This window comes from Nomia melanderi, chromosome 7, assembly GCF_051020985.1.
Source record: "Nomia melanderi isolate GNS246 chromosome 7, iyNomMela1, whole genome shotgun sequence".
Lineage (NCBI taxonomy): Eukaryota > Metazoa > Arthropoda > Insecta > Hymenoptera > Halictidae > Nomia > Nomia melanderi.
In genome coordinates this window covers 17,614,841-17,636,214 of record NC_135005.1, presented here as the reverse complement: position 1 = coordinate 17,636,214, position 21,374 = coordinate 17,614,841, and the positions used below count along the sequence as shown (strand labels likewise).

The 21,374-nt window shown below is 51.1% G+C and overlaps 2 protein-coding genes across 4 annotated transcripts in view; both read right to left on the bottom strand.

Moving 5' to 3' along the window:
• The window catches only part of LOC116424988 (sosondowah), an 86,890-nt gene extending 70,471 nt beyond the window's left edge, over positions 1-16,419 (bottom strand). The window contains exons 1-4 of one of the 2 annotated variants that reach the window (XM_076369596.1): positions 16,257-16,419; positions 16,023-16,084; positions 15,095-15,484; positions 13,430-13,579 (exon numbers count right to left, since the gene is read on the bottom strand). In XM_076369596.1, the coding sequence (XP_076225711.1) occupies positions 13,430-13,579; positions 15,095-15,484; positions 16,023-16,084; positions 16,257-16,383 (729 nt within the window). In that variant the 5' untranslated portion in view covers positions 16,384-16,419. The remainder of the gene's footprint in view (positions 1-13,429; positions 13,580-15,094; positions 15,485-16,022; positions 16,085-16,256) is intronic. The other variant, XM_076369597.1, reaches the window with a different exon arrangement.
• LOC143174175 (uncharacterized) overlaps positions 1-21,374 on the bottom strand; it is a 273,986-nt gene that overhangs the window by 132,031 nt on the left and 120,581 nt on the right. The gene's annotated exons all lie outside the window — the stretch shown is intronic.

Sequence of the window (21,374 nt, the reverse complement as noted above, 5' to 3'; positions counted from 1 at the left end):
CTTAGACTCGAGCTTGATTATCAATTTCAAAAATCGTCCACATGGTCGCGAATCTCTCGAGACTGTTTCCATATATAGCGTAGATCGAAACGAGTCGGATTAAAATCAAATTCGATTCACATTCGTTACGCTGCATTCTACAGAGTTTTAGTTTTTTCATTTGCAAGAAGAAGATTTAAGAATCCTTTCTCATTCTGAATTATTAAGCTTCGCGTATTTTCGTCTTAATACAGTCACACGGGAAACGATCCGACTCGCCACGGTCTACCCTATTTTCCATCCCCATCGTTCGACGAGCTGCGCTCGGTATGAGAACCGCTGACCCCCCGTCGCGTCAGGTGGTGCAGCGAGGTACGTTCCCAGCTTTCGTGTGCTACGGCCACTCTCTCGCAGCGAGAGACGTCCGTGCTCCTCGCTCGGACGCGTCGATACACACGGACACGAGGATAGTCTTTATTACGTGCGTCTACGGCGCGTTATCCGCCATCAGTGATTCGACAATCGTACTTTCAATAAGCGGTTGTTATTGCCCGACCGGCTGAACAATAACCGCCGCGAACGGACCGCAAACAGAATCGCTCGGCTTTGCTCTATTTTGCCCGACCGGGACGAAGACGGATGTTCGGCCACCTTTTTGCGCGACCAGTGACTGGAAAATGGGGACCGATGACCGCTGTATTGAGGATTAATTTTGCCTACTGCGATCGAAGCTGTAGGTACAATGGCTAAGACAAACCGTACAGTCGACATTGGAATCAACTGAATCGTTCTTTTCTAGCACGTTTACTGCCACGAGAAATTTCTGTACGATAATACTTTATTATTTCGTAACAATGACAAATCTTATCCGAACGCGTTCGCGTGGTAGCATAAAATATGCGGTTCCATTTGCATGTTCGATTCATGATTCTCGTATTGGAAATCCTGTACACTTCCGTAAGCACGAGTATATTCGTGATTGGCAACGAACGGGCCAGCGATTCACGAGAAATGAATTTCTCTATCGGTCAGTTAACGTTTCCACGATCGCCTCGATCGATCCCACGCGCAAAAAGAAGTGTCCCGCGGAGTCGTAAACACGGTGTCCACAAATCCCGATAAGAGTAACATTCGTTAACCGTCTCGAGAGCGAAACATTAAAATTCTCGTGTCACCGGCGGGCCCCGTTGATGTTTAAACGACTTCAAGACGGGCGACACTTGTTTCCCCGTGGCTCGGCCGAGAAATATGCAAATGGTCCGATCCTGTTTCGGACGGCGCAACGAGCCCGTGAACGATCGGACGGACGCGCGCAGTCAGAAACGCTGAGGCCGGTGGGGACCATAATGGTGCGGTTATCAGATAAGCTTCCAGGAGGAGGGTAATCGTAATAGCATCGCAACGACGGCTCCTCCGATTCGATCGGGCTCGGAGGGAAGAGGAAACAGAGAAGACGCGCCTCGGATCCTCAGCGCCTGATCCCGTCAGCGGGTCATTGTTTCGTCGTAATTAATATTTTAATTGAGATCACCGGGAATTAATTAATGCAACGGCGTCGTTAAACCCTCCCCGGGCCGAACTGTTCGTTTAATCGATCGTAACACGGCGCCTGTCAGAGCTGTACAGGTCGTTCCATGAATTTCGCCGAGCATCGGGACTTCACGCTGCGCGTGCACGCCCCTCAGATATTATCTCCGGACTAATTTCTTTTTGCTCGTCGTCGTTACACGTACAACCGTTACGCTCAGGGTCAGCCCGAGTTCAGAATCGTTTGATATCCCTCCCCATTCCTACCCAGCGATTTTCAATCCGCTAATGCACGAGCGCGAGGCCGAACAAGTATGCAGAAAACCGGTCGACTACGGGAGCAGCCCGTGCGAGCAAGAGGTCGCAAACTTCGAAGAATCCGGACACGCACTTAAAACTTTCTCCGCGACACCGTCTCCGAAAAGTTCCCGGGTGATTCCTGCCGTCAAACTTCCACCCCTCTATTATCTTACCCTCGAACAAACAGAAAAAGAGAGAAGAATCGCGGAACGGTGCTCGAGCTCAAACGAACCGCGAGAAACCTTTAGCGGGGATCCCGTTGTTATTCGCGAGCGGGAACGTTGTCGGTTCTTTTCTCATCTAATTAGATCAAGCCGCCGTTGATCCGCGCTTTCGGGCAACACGCGGGGTCCTCGAGAAGCGCGCACGTGCTGCCTCTTTTCCCGGCACAATGGACGAAACGCGAGCGTTGTTCGGGATGGAAACGTTTTAATAAACGGACGTGTGCTACCCTCCGGTGGGGGTGTATAAATATATTCGGTTGTTCCAGCGCGGGAGAACGGAGGCAGGGGAGGACGGAGCGCGCAGTCGGGAGGCGAAGAGTCGGGAGAGGGTTGGATATCGGTGAAACGGCGAAAGGAAGAGTCGACAGAGGGAACGACGGCGGAGGGACGGGGCGGGACGAGAGGCGAAACATGTTGCGGCACGAGCTGCCTCAAGAGCACCGCAGAATTAGCTTTATTATAACCTGGGGGCCATCCATACATGCCTAACAGAGCAGGAACATTCGCCGGCCAATAAGCCGAATGCTAACCAAACATTTTCGCGACTCGCCGCACCCTCGAATTTATCCCTGCCGCGCGCGGCCGACGTAAAGCCATCCCGGCGAACGATGGAGGAGAGGGGGGGCCGGAAAGGAGGATCGATTTCACGAATTAAAGCTGGATATCTATTTAATGCGCCCGTTAATGTCTGGCCGCAGTCGACTATTAATATACCGGCTGTTTGCGGAAACCACTTAAAAGATTACCGACAGTTTAGGGTATTATCGGAGACCGTGGATTAGCCCGGCTGTATTCCGTGCCATCTGGCCCAGGGAATTTATGACGCCACTTAATTTAATAAGAACGTTCGGTCCCTTTTTCCCTGAGCTTTACGCGCGGTGATTCTGATCGACGTCGCTCGTTCGAATTGATGTACTTCTTTTTAACAGGTTATCGGGGTCATCGAGCGATTGAATTGCTCGCGCCACGCTTCGAGTCGAGTCGAGCGAGTAACAAATGATTGAAAATATTGCTAGATTCTTACTAGATTACCAGATTGCACTTCGAAGCGCCTGGAAGACGCAGGATACCAATACTACCGATAGAGATCTAGGATCGTCGGAAGCGCTAGCCAGCTCCCACAGCCTCAAGATCGCTCGGGATCGTAGATTAGATCGGAGGAACGGACTGCGCGTCAAAGTTCCCATGCCGTTGGTCTAACGAGCATCGTTAGGAGGAACTTTTCCTCGGCCGAGCGGCGAACGAACGATTAGGCCCGGATTAGCGGCGGCCGTTCGCGCGCGCGAGATCGATTATGCGACGCTGCGGATAACGTTGGCCCTGATTTATTCCCCTAATGGGCGTTCGCGCATTCATTTCGTGGCCGTGCGAGGCAATTCCACGGGGCTTCGTCGGATGGCGGCGGCCGCACTGCCGCTGACAGGAAAACTCTCGCTGGGTGATTCAGCGTTCGGTTCGGCGACGCCTCCCAACGACCACCATAATGCCTACCTAGCTCCGCGCCCACCTACCTAACGCCATTTCCATCGGCCGCTATCGTCGGGGATCATAATCCAAGGTTTAGCCCGGAGCCCGACGAAATCGCGGCCGGACCCGTGCGGACCGCTCTCTGTTCGGAACCGGACACGCGGAATGGGAGAGCCGCGGCCTGCCGACTCTGCCCGTGGGTTCCGGACACCCTGCGCGGCTTGTTCGCAGAGACACCCCTTTGGCTTCGCCCCAAAACCATCGGAGATGGAAAAACTTCGTCGGGAAACTAGCGAATATTGTAATTTAATGGAAATAACACTCTGCGCTGCTTTTAACCCCATGCGCTCGAAAACTCTTCGCTAGGAATGCTCATCGTTTCCTGACGAGACATGCACGATGTACATTCGAACTGACTTAAAGAGTCAACACAATGCTCAATATTAACACGTCACGAAAATCTTGACTGGTTTTCTGTAGAGTTATTCCTTTGTAGCAAAGACAAGCAGAAAGAATTATTAATTATTTATTAATAATTACATAAGGACATAAGGTGTTGAACATCAGACTTTTGATTTTTGGCAGCAAACCAAGCGCGACTCGAGTGCAACGGGTAAAACTATGTTACCTGAATGGAGAAGAAATTAATTTGATTTTCTTTTAGCTACCGAAGAACTTTCTAATCTACTCTAGTCTATTTCCGTCTAGATTACCGAATACGAGAAACAACAGTTCCACAGCTAAAGTTTACAACCCGACTGGAGGACATCGATTCGAGCGGGAGCAGTTTTTCATATCGGAATACGAAACGGGCAGCAGGCGGTTCGCGTTCGACAAGTCGAGCATCGAACGATTACACAACGCCAGAGAAATTCCGCATAGAGACGATTATTAGCTGAGCCCCGGTGGTGGTCGGCGTGAGTAATTCATAACCGGCAGCTCGTATTTTCGCGGACGGCACGTCGAATTTGGTTCGGATGGAGAACATGCAGCATCGACGCTGCTCGATTCACCCAACCCCCGGCCAACCTCCGTTGACAGGATTATATTCGTACGTACCTATCGTGTTCCTCGGTGTACCTCGGCCCCGCAATACGCGTCGCGCGATCATATTCCCGTCGACTAATAAATTTACCATGGTGCTCGAGCGCACGGGCATCGTACGACTGTCGTCGGTCGATTGCCCGCCAGCTATGTCACTGTTTCGAGGACCTTCCTGAACGGCAATCGACGCGATAATAGCTAAATAAACGTCTCGCGATGTTCAACCATCCTTCGCGTTTCCATTCGTGATTCTTTTCAATCGTCATAGTAATTGAGTAATTTAAAATTTATTACTTAGCTCTCGATGGCGATTATATTCGCCATGAAAACGTTCACAGAAGAGAATCCCACGGAAAAATCGAAAAATCTATGACCCCACGCGATCGATCACGGCCATTCACGAACGCACAGACTAAGCCGAGGAAAAAATGGTGGCCGGCACGTGGGGATCAGGCTTAAGCGTCTCCCCCGCGCGGTTTCGTCCCCTAACGAGTTTATCGCATCCTCTTTAACGTTATTAACACGGGCTAACGAACTGGAATTGCCGAGTCAGCGTGGTCCTACGCCAAACGCGGTTCCACCAGGTACAGTGTGCACCTGTGTACGTGTGCGCGCGTAAGTCTATACACGCGGGCTTGTAAGTGCAGGGCGAGAGCAGGCGTTCGACGGGACAGGTTACGTGTATAAGGTGGGATAAAGGTACGTATAGGCGCAGGCCGGGCTGTCTGTGCGGCCCTGATACCCCAGTCTCTGGGCTAATTCCGAGGTGTAATCTGCGGGTACCATCTCAATGGATTAGCATATAGATAGCGAGGTGGGCTGACCGTATATATACGCGCCTAGACCACGCCGGGGGACGCGGGGCCATGTCCGTTTTGGTCTCGTGTCCTCCGGACGTAAGGGGGTCAGGTGGTGCTGCAACACCCCCACGATTGCGGGGAATGAACCCCGGGAGCCTTGTGTGCACAGGACGCCCGTGGCTAATTAAGAAAACAGTGGACCAATAGTCTGACAAACTATTTCCATCGTTATTACACCGGCTCGTCGAACCGGCAGCGCTGGCCAGCTAATTTGACGGAATTATTTGGAAACCGTGCTTCGGATGTTTCATAGAAATCTTCGCTTTGTAGGACATAATGAAAATAAAATGGAGCTCTTTCAGTGAGTTAACAGTAAGCCTTTTAAATGGTCTTTGATAAATCCAACCTGGATCATCGTACCGTCGAAGATCTATCGAAATATAGGCTACACCAGCGAAATGTAACTTGGCATCAACAGCGACCAACTAGACGATTATCCCCTCCGTAGAAACTCGAAGCATTGTCCTCCGAGAACGGAAGACCGAGATACTCCCCCGATTTCCAGACGATAGACGAACCGCTCCGGGATGAAGTAGTACCAGCGTCAAAGTGTGATCGACATGAATGGCAGTTCGCCATTGGCAGCGGCCACGTGGGGAGGAGTAGACCGAGGACGTGGACGAGGACGAGGACCGAATATTTCGCTGGAGGTGATTCGGTCGCGAGGTAATTTGTGCTCACAGCGGGGCTGAGCAAACATGCGCGACGGGGGTGCCTCGAAAAATTAAATAACTCGATGACTGGTCACATTCTCCGACACGCGGCATACATAGCGCGGCGGCGAGCGTAGGACCCCGGCATCCACGCACCGGAGAATCACCGTTCCAAGATGTCCGCGAAGAAGGGCGCCTCGGTTGAATGACGTGGCCCTCCCCGCTCCCCTGAGCGTTCCCTTCGAGCAAGACCGAGGACGGTCCCCGGGCAGTATCCCTGGGGAACACGGCGCGGACCTTGAGGAAGCTAGGACGGGCCAGGACTTCGGGGCCCAGGGAGCGAGCGCCGGCCTCCCGCGGACTTATGAATACAAATAGCCGCTCACTGCGCGACTCAGATCCCTGATAAGGAACACTCCTGGCTTACCGGTACCACCGTCTAGCATAAAGTACGGGCTTAGACCCTTACGGACACCGACGCACGACCGTTTAACGGAAGATTATCCTCGCGACGGCCAGAGAGAGGGAGAGAGAGAGAGAGGGAGAGACAGATTCGCATCGAGACGATATCGTTGTTGTATCGGTTCGCAACGAAGAACCCCGGAATGTCGGAGCTCGCGGAATCGGTAGAGCGATCGAAGGAACACGCCGGAGGACTGTGGCGTATCGGTTTCCCCGCGGGAACGATGAAAGAGACGTTATTTGCCTCGAACGGATACCCTTCTTCCGCGCGCGCGCGCGAAGATGGTTTCACCGTGGACTTCGTAATCATCGGTAGATAAGGTAATGCCAGCCGAGCGGGACATAAACACGGGAGACGGCGTAATGATTCCTAGGTGGTCCCGCAGCCGTCCATGATCGAGCAAGCGGCTCCGAAGGGGCAGGAAAATCGCGATGCGAAATAATTATACGATGTTCGCGGTTAATTTATAGTAAACAGGACGTGCGGGAACGGAACCGGATGCTTATTAATTTTCATGTATTCAATTTGAAAAGTACGTATCAACGTCTAGCTAATAGCGGCTGATATTACACGAATGATCGATGGGCTAGATAAAAGTAATATGAATATTCGTAGGTGTACGAGCACGGAAAAAATATTCAGGCTGTTTCGGTATTCGCGACGATCTTCCGCGACGATCTATGCCCCCCTCCCCGCCTCGCCCCGCCTTTCACCCTGTCCCTCGTTTCTTTCTACTCGCGGAGAGAGGACGGGTGGAATGCATTTTACAGTGCCGATAACAAATTACGCGTCTTCATCCATGTTCTGCCTTCCAAGCAGAAAGGAATGCCATCGGTCGATCGGTCATTCCCCGGTTTCATCCGGTCGATCAGTAAGAAGATACCTACGCTCCCGCCGCGCGTTTCAGGATTGGAGACAGTATCTGGCTTTATCTGCGGCTAATGTCGTGTAAGAACTACGCCTCCCTTCGATCTACTGACAACCATTTGTTCGGCCACTCCTGGCCGAGAGGTAAGGTGACTCGAAACTTTCTAACGAATTTACAATGTGTCCCCGGGACGAAAAAGGCGCGGAGGAATTGCGAAACGGGGAAGAAACGCGATCCTACGCGTGCGATTATTACGACGTCGGACGTGCGGCTATTCGGAAAAGTTGAACCGATTTTTACAGATAGCCGCGCGCGGGTCGTCTTGCTACGCCAACGCTCGTTCGACTTATTCATGGACGCCGGTCACGTGAATCGCCGGCAAACCGGCGGGAATTTCTGTCCCACGATCGGACCACCGAGAACGATGTGACCCGGAAGGGTGGAACCTCGTTCGCTATCATGACAGACACAATCAGTTTTCGACGTACTCTCTGTCACTACGGGAGATGGACTCCCGCGGACGAAGGTAGCCCTCGGTGAATAGCACATAAGAAACGAAGAAGCCAAGCAATCTGATTTATTCAGGCTGGCTCTCGACTGGGAAAAAATAGATTTGCTCCGCGGTGGATCCTCGGGGTTCATTAATTCTGACAATCGGGCTATCTGATAACGTTGCACGCCGCAGTGGGTCTGTTCCAACTTAGTGGAATAGTAATGTTTCTACGAGAGACGCTGTAAATATAGAAATTCGAAAAATCTAGGTCTCAGTGGAAGTTTCGCTAGTCCTTGTTTCATTTATCCTTACAAACTATCGACGACCACCAGATCTCCTGGGATAAGTTCCGTAAGTGTCTTGGAAGCTCTCAATTCTAAGAGACTCTTTGATGAGTCCTCCAAAGGACTCCGAGCCGCGGAGTTTTGCCGAAATGAGATAGAGACCTCTAGAGTTCCTCCATATTTGTCAATTTTCTTCGAAAGAATTAGCTCCTTCTTAATCTATTCTTTCGATAGACTCGTTGTTCGAGTCAATCTTGACGTTTGATTACCCGAACGCATAAATTAACGTGTTGAGATGCAACACTTCCCACTCGAAGCATCCCCGTTTCGCGCGAGACAGCTAAACGTATGAAATATTTTGAACAGAAAGGCCTAGCATAAAAGGGGACAATAAAAACGATTCTTAACCAGAAGAAAGTGTTTTAAGGGAACAATGGTTGCATTGTATCTCGTTTTCCCTGTCGCTTCTCCCATCAGCGCGCGGCCGCTTCCATATGAAGACATAAAGAATTCCCGCGGAAGCGAGGGCGGGCCGACACGACTGTTAAGCAAACAAATTTAATGCGTGTGTATAACGGGCACCAATTTAAATGATAATGCGCGGTGTGTATGCGTCCAAGATTAACTCGTAATAGGCCGGAATAAATGTCGACGGACCTGTTAGGCGTATCTAGCAGTGCTACACGGGAACAGTAGGTGCTAACTACTCCTGTAGACAAGCCTGTTTATATTGATGCATCGTGTACGCCCGATACCCGCGCGTGAATTCGTCCCGATCGCAACGCCGAAGGAATTAGGTCGCGCATCATCGCGATCAACGGTCCCGGCGTTCCTGTTAATATAACGGCAATAAATTATTGGCCCGCCGAGCGGTACAGACCTATAATTACCGGGACCGGTTATTAAACTTCGTCCGGCGTTTGGTTATCATAGAACGAACTGTCACGCCGGATCTCGTTCGCCGACAAATCATCGTCCGAAGAGCGGCGGCACGGGAATTCAATTTGAGCGCCTTAACGCGTCGTTTAATGAACGCTTGACATTACACTGGGCGTGTTAAACGTTCTCGACAAACTTCGTAGCCGCTAATTACTCGCTGGTATAAAACCGTCGACACCCTTCAATTATAACACTATTCAACATTTAGCGATGCGACGCATAGTACGTCGAGTCTCCCCAGGATCAATCCGAACATTTCATTTCCTATTCAACACCGACACGCAAAGTACGCGCGTATTCATGGATTACACTAGGACCAATAAAAACCGGGTTTAACGAGCAGCGCAAAAACCGTAGCCAAGACAACGGCGCCGGCAAAGGTCGAAGAGTCTTCGAACTATGAGGTAAGTTTGCCTCTGGGGGTGTCTTGTCGGTGTTGTCGCGGATGGGATCATGCAAGCTGTGCCCCCCGCCCCGGCCCGCCCCGTTCCCCGTCGTTCCGCCGGTGAACCTCTTTGCATATACATTCTGTAAGATTACTTTGTGCGGTTTACACCCTCGGCCCACCCTCCTGGCGCTCGTCCTTCAGCGCACCGCGCGCCGAGACTCGGAGCCGTCGACGACCTCGCTCCTTTCGCCAGGAGGCAAACTACCCTGCAAGTTTCACCGGGGGTCCCTAATGTATGCGGAACTATACGAGAGAAATTCCAAGTTCGGCATGGCCGTGTTAGGTGCCTTTACGATGAGTATCTCCTGCCGCCCTCTCTCTCTTTCCGCCTCCGCGCGGAGAGGACGAACCGCCGGCGAGACTCGGCGGCAGGAGAGGCGAACACGCGTGATCCTAATTAGAACGCGTCCTCGAGGTGTCGAAGTAAAAGCGGGTTTCTTGTTAGGCGTATCGCGAGGAAGAGACGCCCCACGGCGTTCCGCGCGTTAGTGCCGCGCGAGGAAGACCGGTTACGCCGAAAAATCGGCGCCGAAGTTTCCCGAGGACGTCGCCGGCGACGATGAAACTCCTGGCCGATTAACAACGCCGATCGTGTACCGGGGAACCGATCATTTCTACGCGCCCGCCCTCCTCCGGCTCGAGACAGCGCGAGCGAGCGAGCGGTCCTTGAAACTTTTTCGGGAGATATTGGTATGTGGGAGACTGTCTCCGTGGAAACGGGGAATGCGCGTACGATTACGAAAATTTCTCACGAAAATACAGCTCCTAATAGTATTCTTTGCCACCCACATCTCCGGCGGATTTACATAAAAACGAGCGAGGTCCGTACCGCCGAAGCGCGATGACTACGAATAACCGCATTAACTTCCTGGCATCGTTTTAATATTTCCTTTCGTTAACGCGGGGCCGCGGCGGTCTGAGAGGGTTATCTTAAAAAGGAATCTCGCGAATTATTTACGCTATTGTGGTTTCCACGATCGGTTTTTCTATTTTTTCTTTTTTATTTATATTCCGTTAAATTATTACTCGTCACTTCGATCCCGCCGAATGGAACTATTTTAGTGACCCAGTGTGAAGTGATAAATTCATTCGATTCGATGAAAAATACTTGTGAAACCGTGGGTAATCCTCGAGTCGAGATTCCCAGGTCGCCCCTCCTAATTGCAATCGTCACGGTGACGCGGGCGTCGATCGGCACGTAACCGGCGTGCATTCAATGACCCGTAACGAGCCGTTCGACGAAAGCACGCCGGAAAAATTACGTGAAACGTGTTGATGCGGCGACCGGCCGGCAAACGACGCGGCACGCGACACCGCGCTAGACGACGGGGTCATTTCGGATGCGAGGGGCGGATTCCCGTGGCCACGGTGCATGATAATTGCCGGTAAAGAAAGCTACGCCGAGCCGGCGGCCCCACCTCACGGCTCCCCGGAGATTACAGGATGTCCGGAGGCGAGAAGATTCTCCGGCCGCGCGGCCGCGGAACCCCGTCCACGGCTAATCAAAATTAACCAGCCGGCCCTCGAATTTCGACATGAAAGGGGGACCGCCGCCAAAAATAGACACCGGCACGGGAATAATAAATAATTGTCGTCGAACCACGCGCCACCCGCGAGATCCTTTGCGGCGGGCTACGCGGACGAACGTGACGAAAGCTGTTTCGTGTTTCCGGTGAGTTTTGTATTTTCTACACGTTCAATATTCTCGGAGCCTCTTCCACTAAGTGTGGTCCGTGGAGTAAATAGGTTAATCGCCGGAGTTAACAGTTTATTAGAAGCTAATCGATTCGATGTTCACTATTCTCTGTGTTAAAGACGTTGAACTTTGATTATCGAGAAGGAACTACGATGTGATTGTGCAAAGGCTATGAAATATGAATAATACAGTAACCTTTTAATTACTACACGCCATTATAGCGACTGTCGTGTGTATTATCGTTTTGAACTGTATGACATTATAGCGAGACAATAGTTGCGCACATTATAACCTAACCTAACCGCACAGTGGAAAATTCGATCAGTCTGAAATCGCAGTGATGTTACGTTTACGATACGCAAACCGCGTGAAACCTTGCCAAACGGAGGTACAGCTTCGCGGCTAGTTTCGCCGTAGCCAAGAGGTTAATATTAAATCAGAAAGGAACATAATGATTCCACGGTACACGCAAAAGTCGTAGAATTCGCCGGTAAAGCACACCAAAGAGAACCGAACCTCAGCAAGAGAGGGGCGCTCCTTCCGATTCCCGCGCAGGGTTACACGTGGCCGGTCCTTTTAATCGTTCGGCACGATAAACATATCGAAATTATGATGGAGGATCGACCGGGTAAAGGACGAGCGGTGCCCGCGCGCTGGCTTTAGCGGCGGAAAGGATCCTATCCCCCTCTCTCTTCCTCTTCGCCCGTTCACCACCCTCCGCCTCCTCCACTTTTAATTTTCAGGCGCGGCTAATTATGATTTACGGCAACATCGGCGCAACATCCTGATCGGTACGCGAGATACCGCCCGCAGGATATTCAAATGCGATGAATATTGCTCGCCGCGATAAACGGCGCACGAACAACGACAGCGAGGACGGGAGGAAGAAGGAGGAAGAGCGAGGGAGAGGGAGAACGAGAAACCGAGAGGAGAGAAAAGGAGAGGCGGGAGAGACGCGCGTGTAAAGGATACGAGAAAAGGATTCTTAGTAGTCTATTCGGTATGCAAGATGAGCAGTCGGACCTGTACGCACCGAGTCCCTTCCACCCCGAAGGATGTATATCCTCGTGGATTATTCGATATATCGAGCCGCTGTCCGCACAGCGGTTCACTCGAACCTCTCTCTACCCCCCCCTTCACCCCGCGCTGCTTCTTTCCCTTATTCAAGGCGGATAACTCACGGCGTCTCGGGGGCTGACGCGTTGCGCGGACGGTGGTTATGATTCGAAACGTTTAAAAAAAGCGGCTCGGCGTTATTAGCCGGCGATGCCTATCTCGAGGAAATAAGAGATACTTATTTCCAGATAGGGAGCTTCTTTACGCGTGTTCTCACATGAATTACATGTGCGTGAAGATCACCGGCAGATAGTATAAGCTTTCTGTAAGAGCGGTGTAATTTGTCGATATTTTATACGGGTCGGTATGCCGCGTACCTCGGTGAGTTAGACGCGACGTTACACGTCGGTACGTTTATAACGATCGTTAAGGACGGTCAGTCGGGTAATGCCCGTTGTTAAACGTGTTAAGAGGGAACACGGAGCGAGGTGGTTTATTAAGTGAAGTTAATCGTTCCAGTGCCACGAGTCTTCGCAAAAATCCGCTCGAGAGGTTCCTTCGTTTCACCTCGGAAACTAATTACGCTTGTCTGATTTTACATGGGAAAATGCTAAGTGGTGCATCGTGCCGTTTTCCTGTTTCCAAGCAAGTAATTAAATGAGTGAAATACGTAGAGAAACTTGACTCGACTCTACGATCGCGTCGACTGGCACTCGAACGATTAACAATCGATGTACCATACCACCGATCGCCGCGCGTTTTTCCGCTGTTGTTCTCGCGATCTCTTCCCTAAGGAGGAACGGTCGCGCTTTCCCCGGAGCGGGTCGAGCGTTTCGCAATCATCCGAGTCCGTTATTTCGAGCGAACGACCGATTACCGATCGCGATTAGGCGGCCACGGCAGGCGCGCCTCGCCGCGGAATGCGCCGCGAAAGAATGGCTACACAATTTGTTAGTCAATGAATCTGAATAGGTTAGCAGGCATAATCCCCGCGGACGACCGGGCCAAGAAAATAATTATCCTGGCTCCCGTGCGGACACGTGAGAAACCGGCGTCCTGGGTGAAAGCTCGCGCGGTTACAGCGACAAAGCGGAAAAATATGATTAGAGAGAAAGAGTTATCGGTTACCTTGTCTGATCGCTTTTTAGTGGGCGTGATAGCGCCGTTAGGTCTGCCATGGAGATCAGTTTCGCTAGCCATCCGGTTGAAACGTTGCATCCGCTCGCGGAAGCTTAATTGCTCGGCCGAGCTCGGTATCCCGGTAACTGCCTCATCTTCCTGCACGTTTAACATCTCGAATTGCCGAAATTTCAGGGGACAATGGTGCACACGCGACACTAACTACTGACTACGGACGAAAGACCAACAAACAACACACCGACTAATGGGGCTAACAAGGACCATTTATGAAAGATTTGGATGGTGCGAGATAGGGTAAACTAACAGTGCGCGGTATCTACGTTTTCTAATCATAGCTCCACAACACACGTGGCAAATCGGTACGTGAACATGCTGAGAAAACGGTCAGTAGCGGTGATTCGTCCCCTTGGTAAGGTATAAGTGAAACTGCAGATTCTGATGAAACGTTCGAGAGGAAATCCATCGTTCGATTCTTTAGCCGGAAGACTGTTCTCGATGCTCAGAGCAATTCAGAGAAATCGACGATTATAAATCTCTTTGATTTCGCCGTCAAGGGCTAGAACTCGAAATTTTGTTAAAGAAAGCAGTTCGAAGTAGTGGATGCCAGAAGAGCCAGTGTGTGACTGTTATTCTGAATCGCCCAGTACGAGGTACATTAAGTAGCCAATTATTCTGAAGGGACAGGTGTTCCTCAAACGAGTTCGTCAGGATCTTATTAAAATGACTTACTAAAAGGAAGACATTCGCACAACCGATCCCCGCTAACTAAGTGCATCTAAGTAACAACTGCTTTTACAGAGAGAGAGAGAAAGAAAAAAAAAGAGGGGAAGTTACGTAACAGCCACATCGCTACACAGGAGAACACAACGTTCTTAGCGGGACAATAGCATACAGGGTGAGGCACATCGGTTTCGTATACCGCGTCCGCCATTACAGCCGCTTAAGTGACATTTACTGTAACCATGATCACCTTTCTACATAACCAAACCCCGCGCAGGCAACAGTATCGCCTAATAATGCCCAAATTATCTGGTCGCAAGCGACTGTGCGATAAAGCGCGTATACACGTTTCGCCACTTTATCATTCGCACATTTTATTTCCGTGTACAACCACAACCCGAGGATTTACAGACAGAACTCTAGAAATACACCGTGCATACAGAAAAGAAAATGGGAACGTGAAATCTCATCGAGCGCTCGATTCCGTTATCAATAAACACTCCGATCGATTTATCATTTTCCGCGTGGGGCACTATTTTAATCGGACCAATCTACAAGGCCTTCAACTCTCCGGAACGCTTGGATCCGTTATCGCTGGAAACATTCGTTACTTTAAAGTACGGGTTAACCCACACTTTAAGATCCACTTGAAGATTCAAGGGTTTCGATGAAACGGATGTAGTCATAACAGCGTGACATTCGATATCACGCGTATAATAAACTTGTCGAACGAATAACACGTTTATAATGTTCAACGTAAATTTCCAAAGTAATCCGCTAAATGTATGAATAAAAATTTAGTACTTGATACTCGAAGAGATCATAACCGTTGGTGCCATTTTGAAAAACGCTATCTACACTCTTGATTTCCCTAGGAGCGTGCAGAAGAGATTTCACGTTTCCGTAACCGTTTACATGCAAGGGAGAACTCACCTTGATCACTGCTTCGGATCCTCCCCTGTTCCTGTCAACGTTCTCCTTATTGTCCATCTTGATTTTATCTTGACTTTTACGTCGGGGTGGCACCGGCGGCGATGCAGTTGAAAATCCAGCCTCCGCACCGTGAACGCCATTTTTCCGCGCGTCGATCGCGGCCCCCTCGTGACCGAAATTTGAACACGATTCCTCGCGGACCGCGTCCGAGTTAGTCGCGGATGGGCTGAGTGGCGCGGGGGGTGGTGGCCTGTACGGCGGAGGAACTCGAAGAGGAGAGACCGGGGTGACAATGTCAGGAGAGGTGAGAGGCGATCCAATTTGCTCCGGGGACGGGAACTCCAGAGCAGTTTGCCGGTACTTCTTCTTCAGAACCAAATACTTCTCCCCCTGCACGGAACAATTGCTCTCAGAAGGTTGCACGTTCGAACGGGCGGAACGACGCGACCGGTTTTCAAGATCGCCCCACTTCACGTGAGTAGACGCATTAAATGATTCTCTACCTCGTTACTTTGTATTTCGTTCCATTTCCGGGAGATTCGGTCGTACAAGCATGCGATATGTAATCGCGCAAAGGCTAGGTAACCTTAAAAAATTGTTAAACTATGCTTGAGCTCTAATTGGTCTATTGCGCATGACCGCGTTCGATCTATCGAAATTTGAAATTCAAATATGGCCGCTACGAACGGTGATATCGATAAATCTTGGAGAAGAGAATAGTCCGTGGAAAATAGACAAGGTTAGCGAACGTTGCGAATTGTTATCGGAAACGATTAATCGATTGGGAAAGAGGCGGAAAAGTTACTTGAGATAACGAGTTTTTCTACGAGCCCGCGCGAGTGACTGGTAAAACCGGCAACGTCGCGCCGCGCGCAACAAGTCGCTGCTGTCAAGGCGGAAGGAAAATCTGGCTAGCGGGATGACGCACCTCTTCGTTCTTTATAGTGGCCAGGGTGTTCACGTATTCCTTGAACCGATTCCGTGCCTCGACTGTAACGTGAATTGGTAAATTGAGCGTGGTTACGTGGCTCGCCGGGTGTGACAAGTTATATCGGCGACCGTGTGCCGTGTTTACACACAGCGCACGGTGAAACATCGAGGTCACACCTCGACGAGTCGAGACAGTTAGCCGATCGAATTCCACGGTGGCGTTTCGACGTACCTCGGGTTTCGGGGTCCGTTAGGAATTTCTTGAAATACTTCACGACGTCGTGGTTCCGTGCTGTGCCACCGTTTTCCAATAAATATTTGCGAATCTCCTCGAGAGACAGCTCGCTGGGCGTCGCCATCTTGTCACTACTGAGCGCCGCGGCAGCGCCTCCAGCGGCCGAGCCGGGACACCGTCGATAAAAACGACCTCTGTGCTGGTCTGCACGCACACGCGTGCGTAACGAAATTCAAATCGCGTTTCTGAAAAACATGCTACGAAATTATACACATTGTGCTACTCTGTAAATAAACGTAACGAAATGCAAATCGGCCGTTCGTTCGTATTTGAACGGTAAACAAGGAATCCGATATGGCCGTAGCACCGGAAGGAAAAGCTTTCGTAACAAGTGAACGACGTCTAATTGGCGGTTAAAAATGCAAATAAAAATTACGTATGCGTGAAAATGCATACACGTAAGCAGCCTGTAATTTCGTTCTTAACAATGTACTAACGAGCTGTAATCACATCGATTCCGCAAAAACGGAATTGTTAACATCATTAGTAACGAGTGCAATCGTTGCCCCTCATGCATAACACATAATACGACTCAATTATATTTCATTATAACTGCAGCCGCGGACGTGGCGCGGTGTACGAGCCGAGTGCGTCCCGTCGTGTCCCGTCGTGTCCCGGCAGGGTCGCGAGGCGATCGGGAATCACCGGGGACGCGAGAAAACCGATTTTTCGCTTCTGCGAATGCAGCTCGTGTCGAACGAGCGACGGCCGAGCCTGACATTCGAATCGCTCGTGCAAACAGACGATTCGCAAAACCTTTTAGCCCTCCGACGCGTTACATTCCATCGATGCGCACGTCCGGCCGGCGAATCCGTCGATGGAATTAAACGGTGTTCGAATAATCTTTTTAGTCATCCCGAGGTACTCGACGAAACAAACAAAAACTCCCTGTGCTGCCGTGGATAACCTTAATTTATATAATCTCTATTTTATTCATTCATTAAACTCCATAACGAGGGATGCACGAGAGATGCATAATTACCTGGATACACACCCATCAGACTCTACCTTCGACAGCCTCGTTTACGAATGCAAAAGACATCCTGTTACACGAATATAATTGAGTTCCGCTGTCGCGTGATGTTAACTGGCACGACTAATGATGCAATCTCCGAGAAACAGTCAATTAGTTTCCAATCACGAGGAGCGGATAAATGTTTGATTTGATCATGGCACGTCTGCCGGTGCTGGGAATACGCCGTGATTTGCATAATATTTATAATACCATGTCGGGGCTAGTCAATCTTTCCGCGCCGGATCCGGTGCAGTTCTTTGCGACAATGTTTCGCGAACGAAGAGAATATAATTTGTTCCTGGTAATGCGAAAATGTACGCGCGAAATACGAACGGAATGGTGTGCGTGACGCACGAACCGTTCCGTTCGCATAGATGCGTGTCCGAATAGCAGGAAGCGGCCGGGTGCCTTTATAATTAAACCCCTTTCATCGACGATATTCTAATGTAACGACGAGTAATGATTGAGCCCGGCCCGCTCGCGAGGCTCAACGGTCAAGCGTTTCGTTCTCGGAGCGAATTTAAACAGTCTTAATGGCCGCGATTAATCCACGCCTCTGAAACGGCTAATAAATGTATTTTAATGCGGCCGCGAAAGCGCATTAAGCGTGTTTTGTAACGCCGGTTACGGGGGTCGTTGCGAGATCAGAGATCGCATCGATTAAAGTAATTACAACCTACAACTGCGCGTGGATACTCGTGTCTCTAACCGCAACAAAGTCGAGAGACAGAGAAAGAGAGAGAGAGAGAGGGAGAGAAAGAAAGCGAGCGTGGCCGAGGGAGAAAAAATAAAGGACGGACGAGAGAAGGAAGCATTTTTTGAACGCGAACAGGAGTGTATCAGGCATCTCGGTATAGATGAGATGGTAATCTTTTCGGGTGGCGGTAGCCGCCGCCACTTCCACCGCCGATGTTGCAGCCAGCGTCGCGGTCGCCGCCGCCTCCGCCGTGTTTCTTTTGATACGATTCTATGCCCCGGCGCGGCGGGATTGATGCACGAGATTGGCCGTGGTATTTCCGCGAACAAAATGCGCGCGTCCGAAGAGGTCGGGTCCGGGGGCGAAGTGGACGCAGCAAGAAGAACGAGCGGCCGGGTACGAGGACAAAGGAATCGCGTCGACGCCCCGTGGCCCCGTAGGTGCATCCACGATATCATCTACCCATGTTCCCCTGCGTTATGCTTATGCTCGTGCATACGTAAAAGATCCGCGCGCCGGGCTGCAGCCGCTACACTGCAGCAGCGCTTTATCCGCCCGGTGCAAACTGCAAAAGAGCCCCGTGTGATCTACCGCCCAGTGATATGTCGCCGCTGGGATTCCGAGGAGAGCCGCGGGCCCGCGCATCCCGCGCAGCTCGAGCTTCTTTTTCCCCTCGTCGGACTTCCTCGGCCGTTTGTTCTCGCGCCATTTTAATTAATTCTTGGACAATGCAACAGGGGAATGCCTTGTCCTTTTTCTCCCTCCTCCTTCTCCTCCTCCCCCACCTCCTCCTCCTCCTCCTCCTTTTCTTCTGCCTCTTCTTTCCTCGCGTTTTTTTATTGTGCGCGGTTATCCGAGCGTGTACAAGAATTCATTATGTAATGTATGGTTTCCGCCGACTTCTCTCACCCTTGGGCCACTTGAAAGCGTTACCTCGGTCGCGCTTTCGTAACCCGCCGCTCGCGCATCAGATCGTTTTAGAGGCTCGAAGCAACAGAAATAAGTTGGCCCAGCCTTGATCCTTCCAGTGACGGGCGTTCCCCCGTGTCCGAGTTTCCGCGCGACGCCACCGTTTGTCATCGTTTTCGGTGTCCCGCGAGTGACGATCGCCTTATTTGGACGGTAAAAGTTCAAGCCGAAACGGAGAGCGCCGCGTTGTCCACGAGATCCGATCTTAATATGACGTTTCATAATTCTATTCAACGTATAATCGCGCTCCCCGACGTATCAGCTGCGATCATTTCCATTGCAAAGCGAGCTTATCAAACGAACAACTCAATGGAATAGGTATCTCTTGCGCGACTAACGATCAAAGTAAGACGGGTGCCTATTTAAGGAGGAGCGCAACGATGAAGGGCTCGTCTATAATTTCCTTTTACGTAACGGAACCATCCGCGCGCGGCAGTTCGCCGGAACCGTTTAGCGTGATACGGGCATTAGCGCCAGCTCGGTTTTTGCCAAAGGACTCGCCGCGCGAGAAACATCCAGATCGCGGACGACCGGCGACGTAACAGTAAAATCGTGGGGCCACCGATGACGAACTTCTCGCGCTCTATCGTTTTTGCCATATAAAGGGGTCGCGGCGGTGACGCCGACCGACCCGGACCAGATCCCCGCTTATACTATATTCGCCCATAATTGGAGCGGCGCGCGGCTCGCGCTCGAATCGGCCGCGATATATAAAACGTCCCGTATAAAGAGCGCACTTTGGCGGGTTTCTTGCGCGGTTTTTAGTCCCCGTACCTTCGGTGGTCTCGTTAGAAGGACAGTGGGAGGTCCGGATGAAAAACGGCAATAACGCGTAACAAACCCTCGGTCGGTATCTAGTACGAACTCGTAATTCCGAGTCCCGAAAAAACGTCACCGGGAAGGACGAGTTGAGAGAAAAAAAACAAGCGGACGACCGCTGGAGGGGGGGGAACGAGGAAAGACGCTGAATGAAAGTTCTGGAACGCGTCGCGCGGGATCGGTCCTCCGATACGACGACTGCCGCCAGCATTATACTCGTGACATTAAAAGCCTTCCGATCGTTTCGGAACAGTTATCGCGATTAATGCGTATCGGTAACAAGTTCCGATCGGGAATAAATTTTGCTGGCGACATGAGGGATATACGTCGCGCGTTGAAATGCGGTATATAATTGAGAGGAAGAGCGGGACAACGAGGGGCGAAGGGGAAAGGGAGCGCGCTTCCTCTTCGGTGGCCACGTACACACGGCAACAGCGAACGTGAAACGTTTCGCTGAACAGAGTTATGGGCTCTAATGAGTCGAGGGGTTAAAAGCGCGAGTCCCGATCTCCTCACGGCAAAAGAAGAGAGCTAAAACCCTATCGGACCGTTCAATCTATCCTGACTACCGTTTACCACGGCGTCGTTTAAAGTGGCCACAGGTGCTCCCGCCCGTATATACGCTCGTCCCGCGTACCGAAAAAAAGAAAGATAAAGGACCGCGGTGGCCGGGTATGAGCCGCCGCCGCGAGTGTTTGGCTTTCTCATAGTTTTACCCGGTGATTTTTAGCACTTGATCGAACCGCGGGACGCCCGTTCGCCGGCGGTCAGCCAGTTCGGACTTCAAAGATTCGCGATCGAGGACTCTGCCTCCTGTACAGGCATTACATATTATCATGGCCGGCATCCAACCGAGCCCCGTGTCCCCTTCGCTCGCGTAGCAAAGCGGCTTTCCGTGCATACAAAGTCGAGGGCTCGATCAACACTCTACAGGGTCGCGCTGTCGCCGGCCGGTGGCTAGAGCCTCCGCGGAAAAGAGCAAAGTATACCTTCGGAACCGGCTAATAGCACACCGGCGTGTCTCCCAGGATAACACGCACCGTGGAAATTCAATGGTATTTGCCTGGACGTTTGTCACGAAATTTTTGCGTCTACAATGCAAACTGGTACCACCGAGAATATAATTACTATAGAATCGGAAGACGAAAATAGTTGAAACTCGAACGTTTCGGAGCCGCCGAAGAATGACGATGCCAGTGAAGCGCACCGGTCTCGGCTGCTTTCAGTAAAACTGCAACTTTCATCGACGCGAGGATGTCGCAGTCCGGGACCATCAATCTTTCACGAGAATAGCGACCCGTGCCGCTTCGGAGTGTGTCGGGGCGATAATAACGACTGCCAAGTGGCGACTATTAGTAGCGTTTTAAGCCAGGTACGCCGGTCGATGGGTACGACAGGGATGAAATTAAAATTGCCGGCAGATGGTGGGGGAATCGGGAAGGGGGGCTGGCCGAGCGGACGCCGAGGGAAAGAGAGAGAGCGAGAAGGGTTGGTTGGCGGAAGAGGGCCGAAAGTACTATCAGCGATTCGTGTCGCTGTCAGTAACTACGCATTA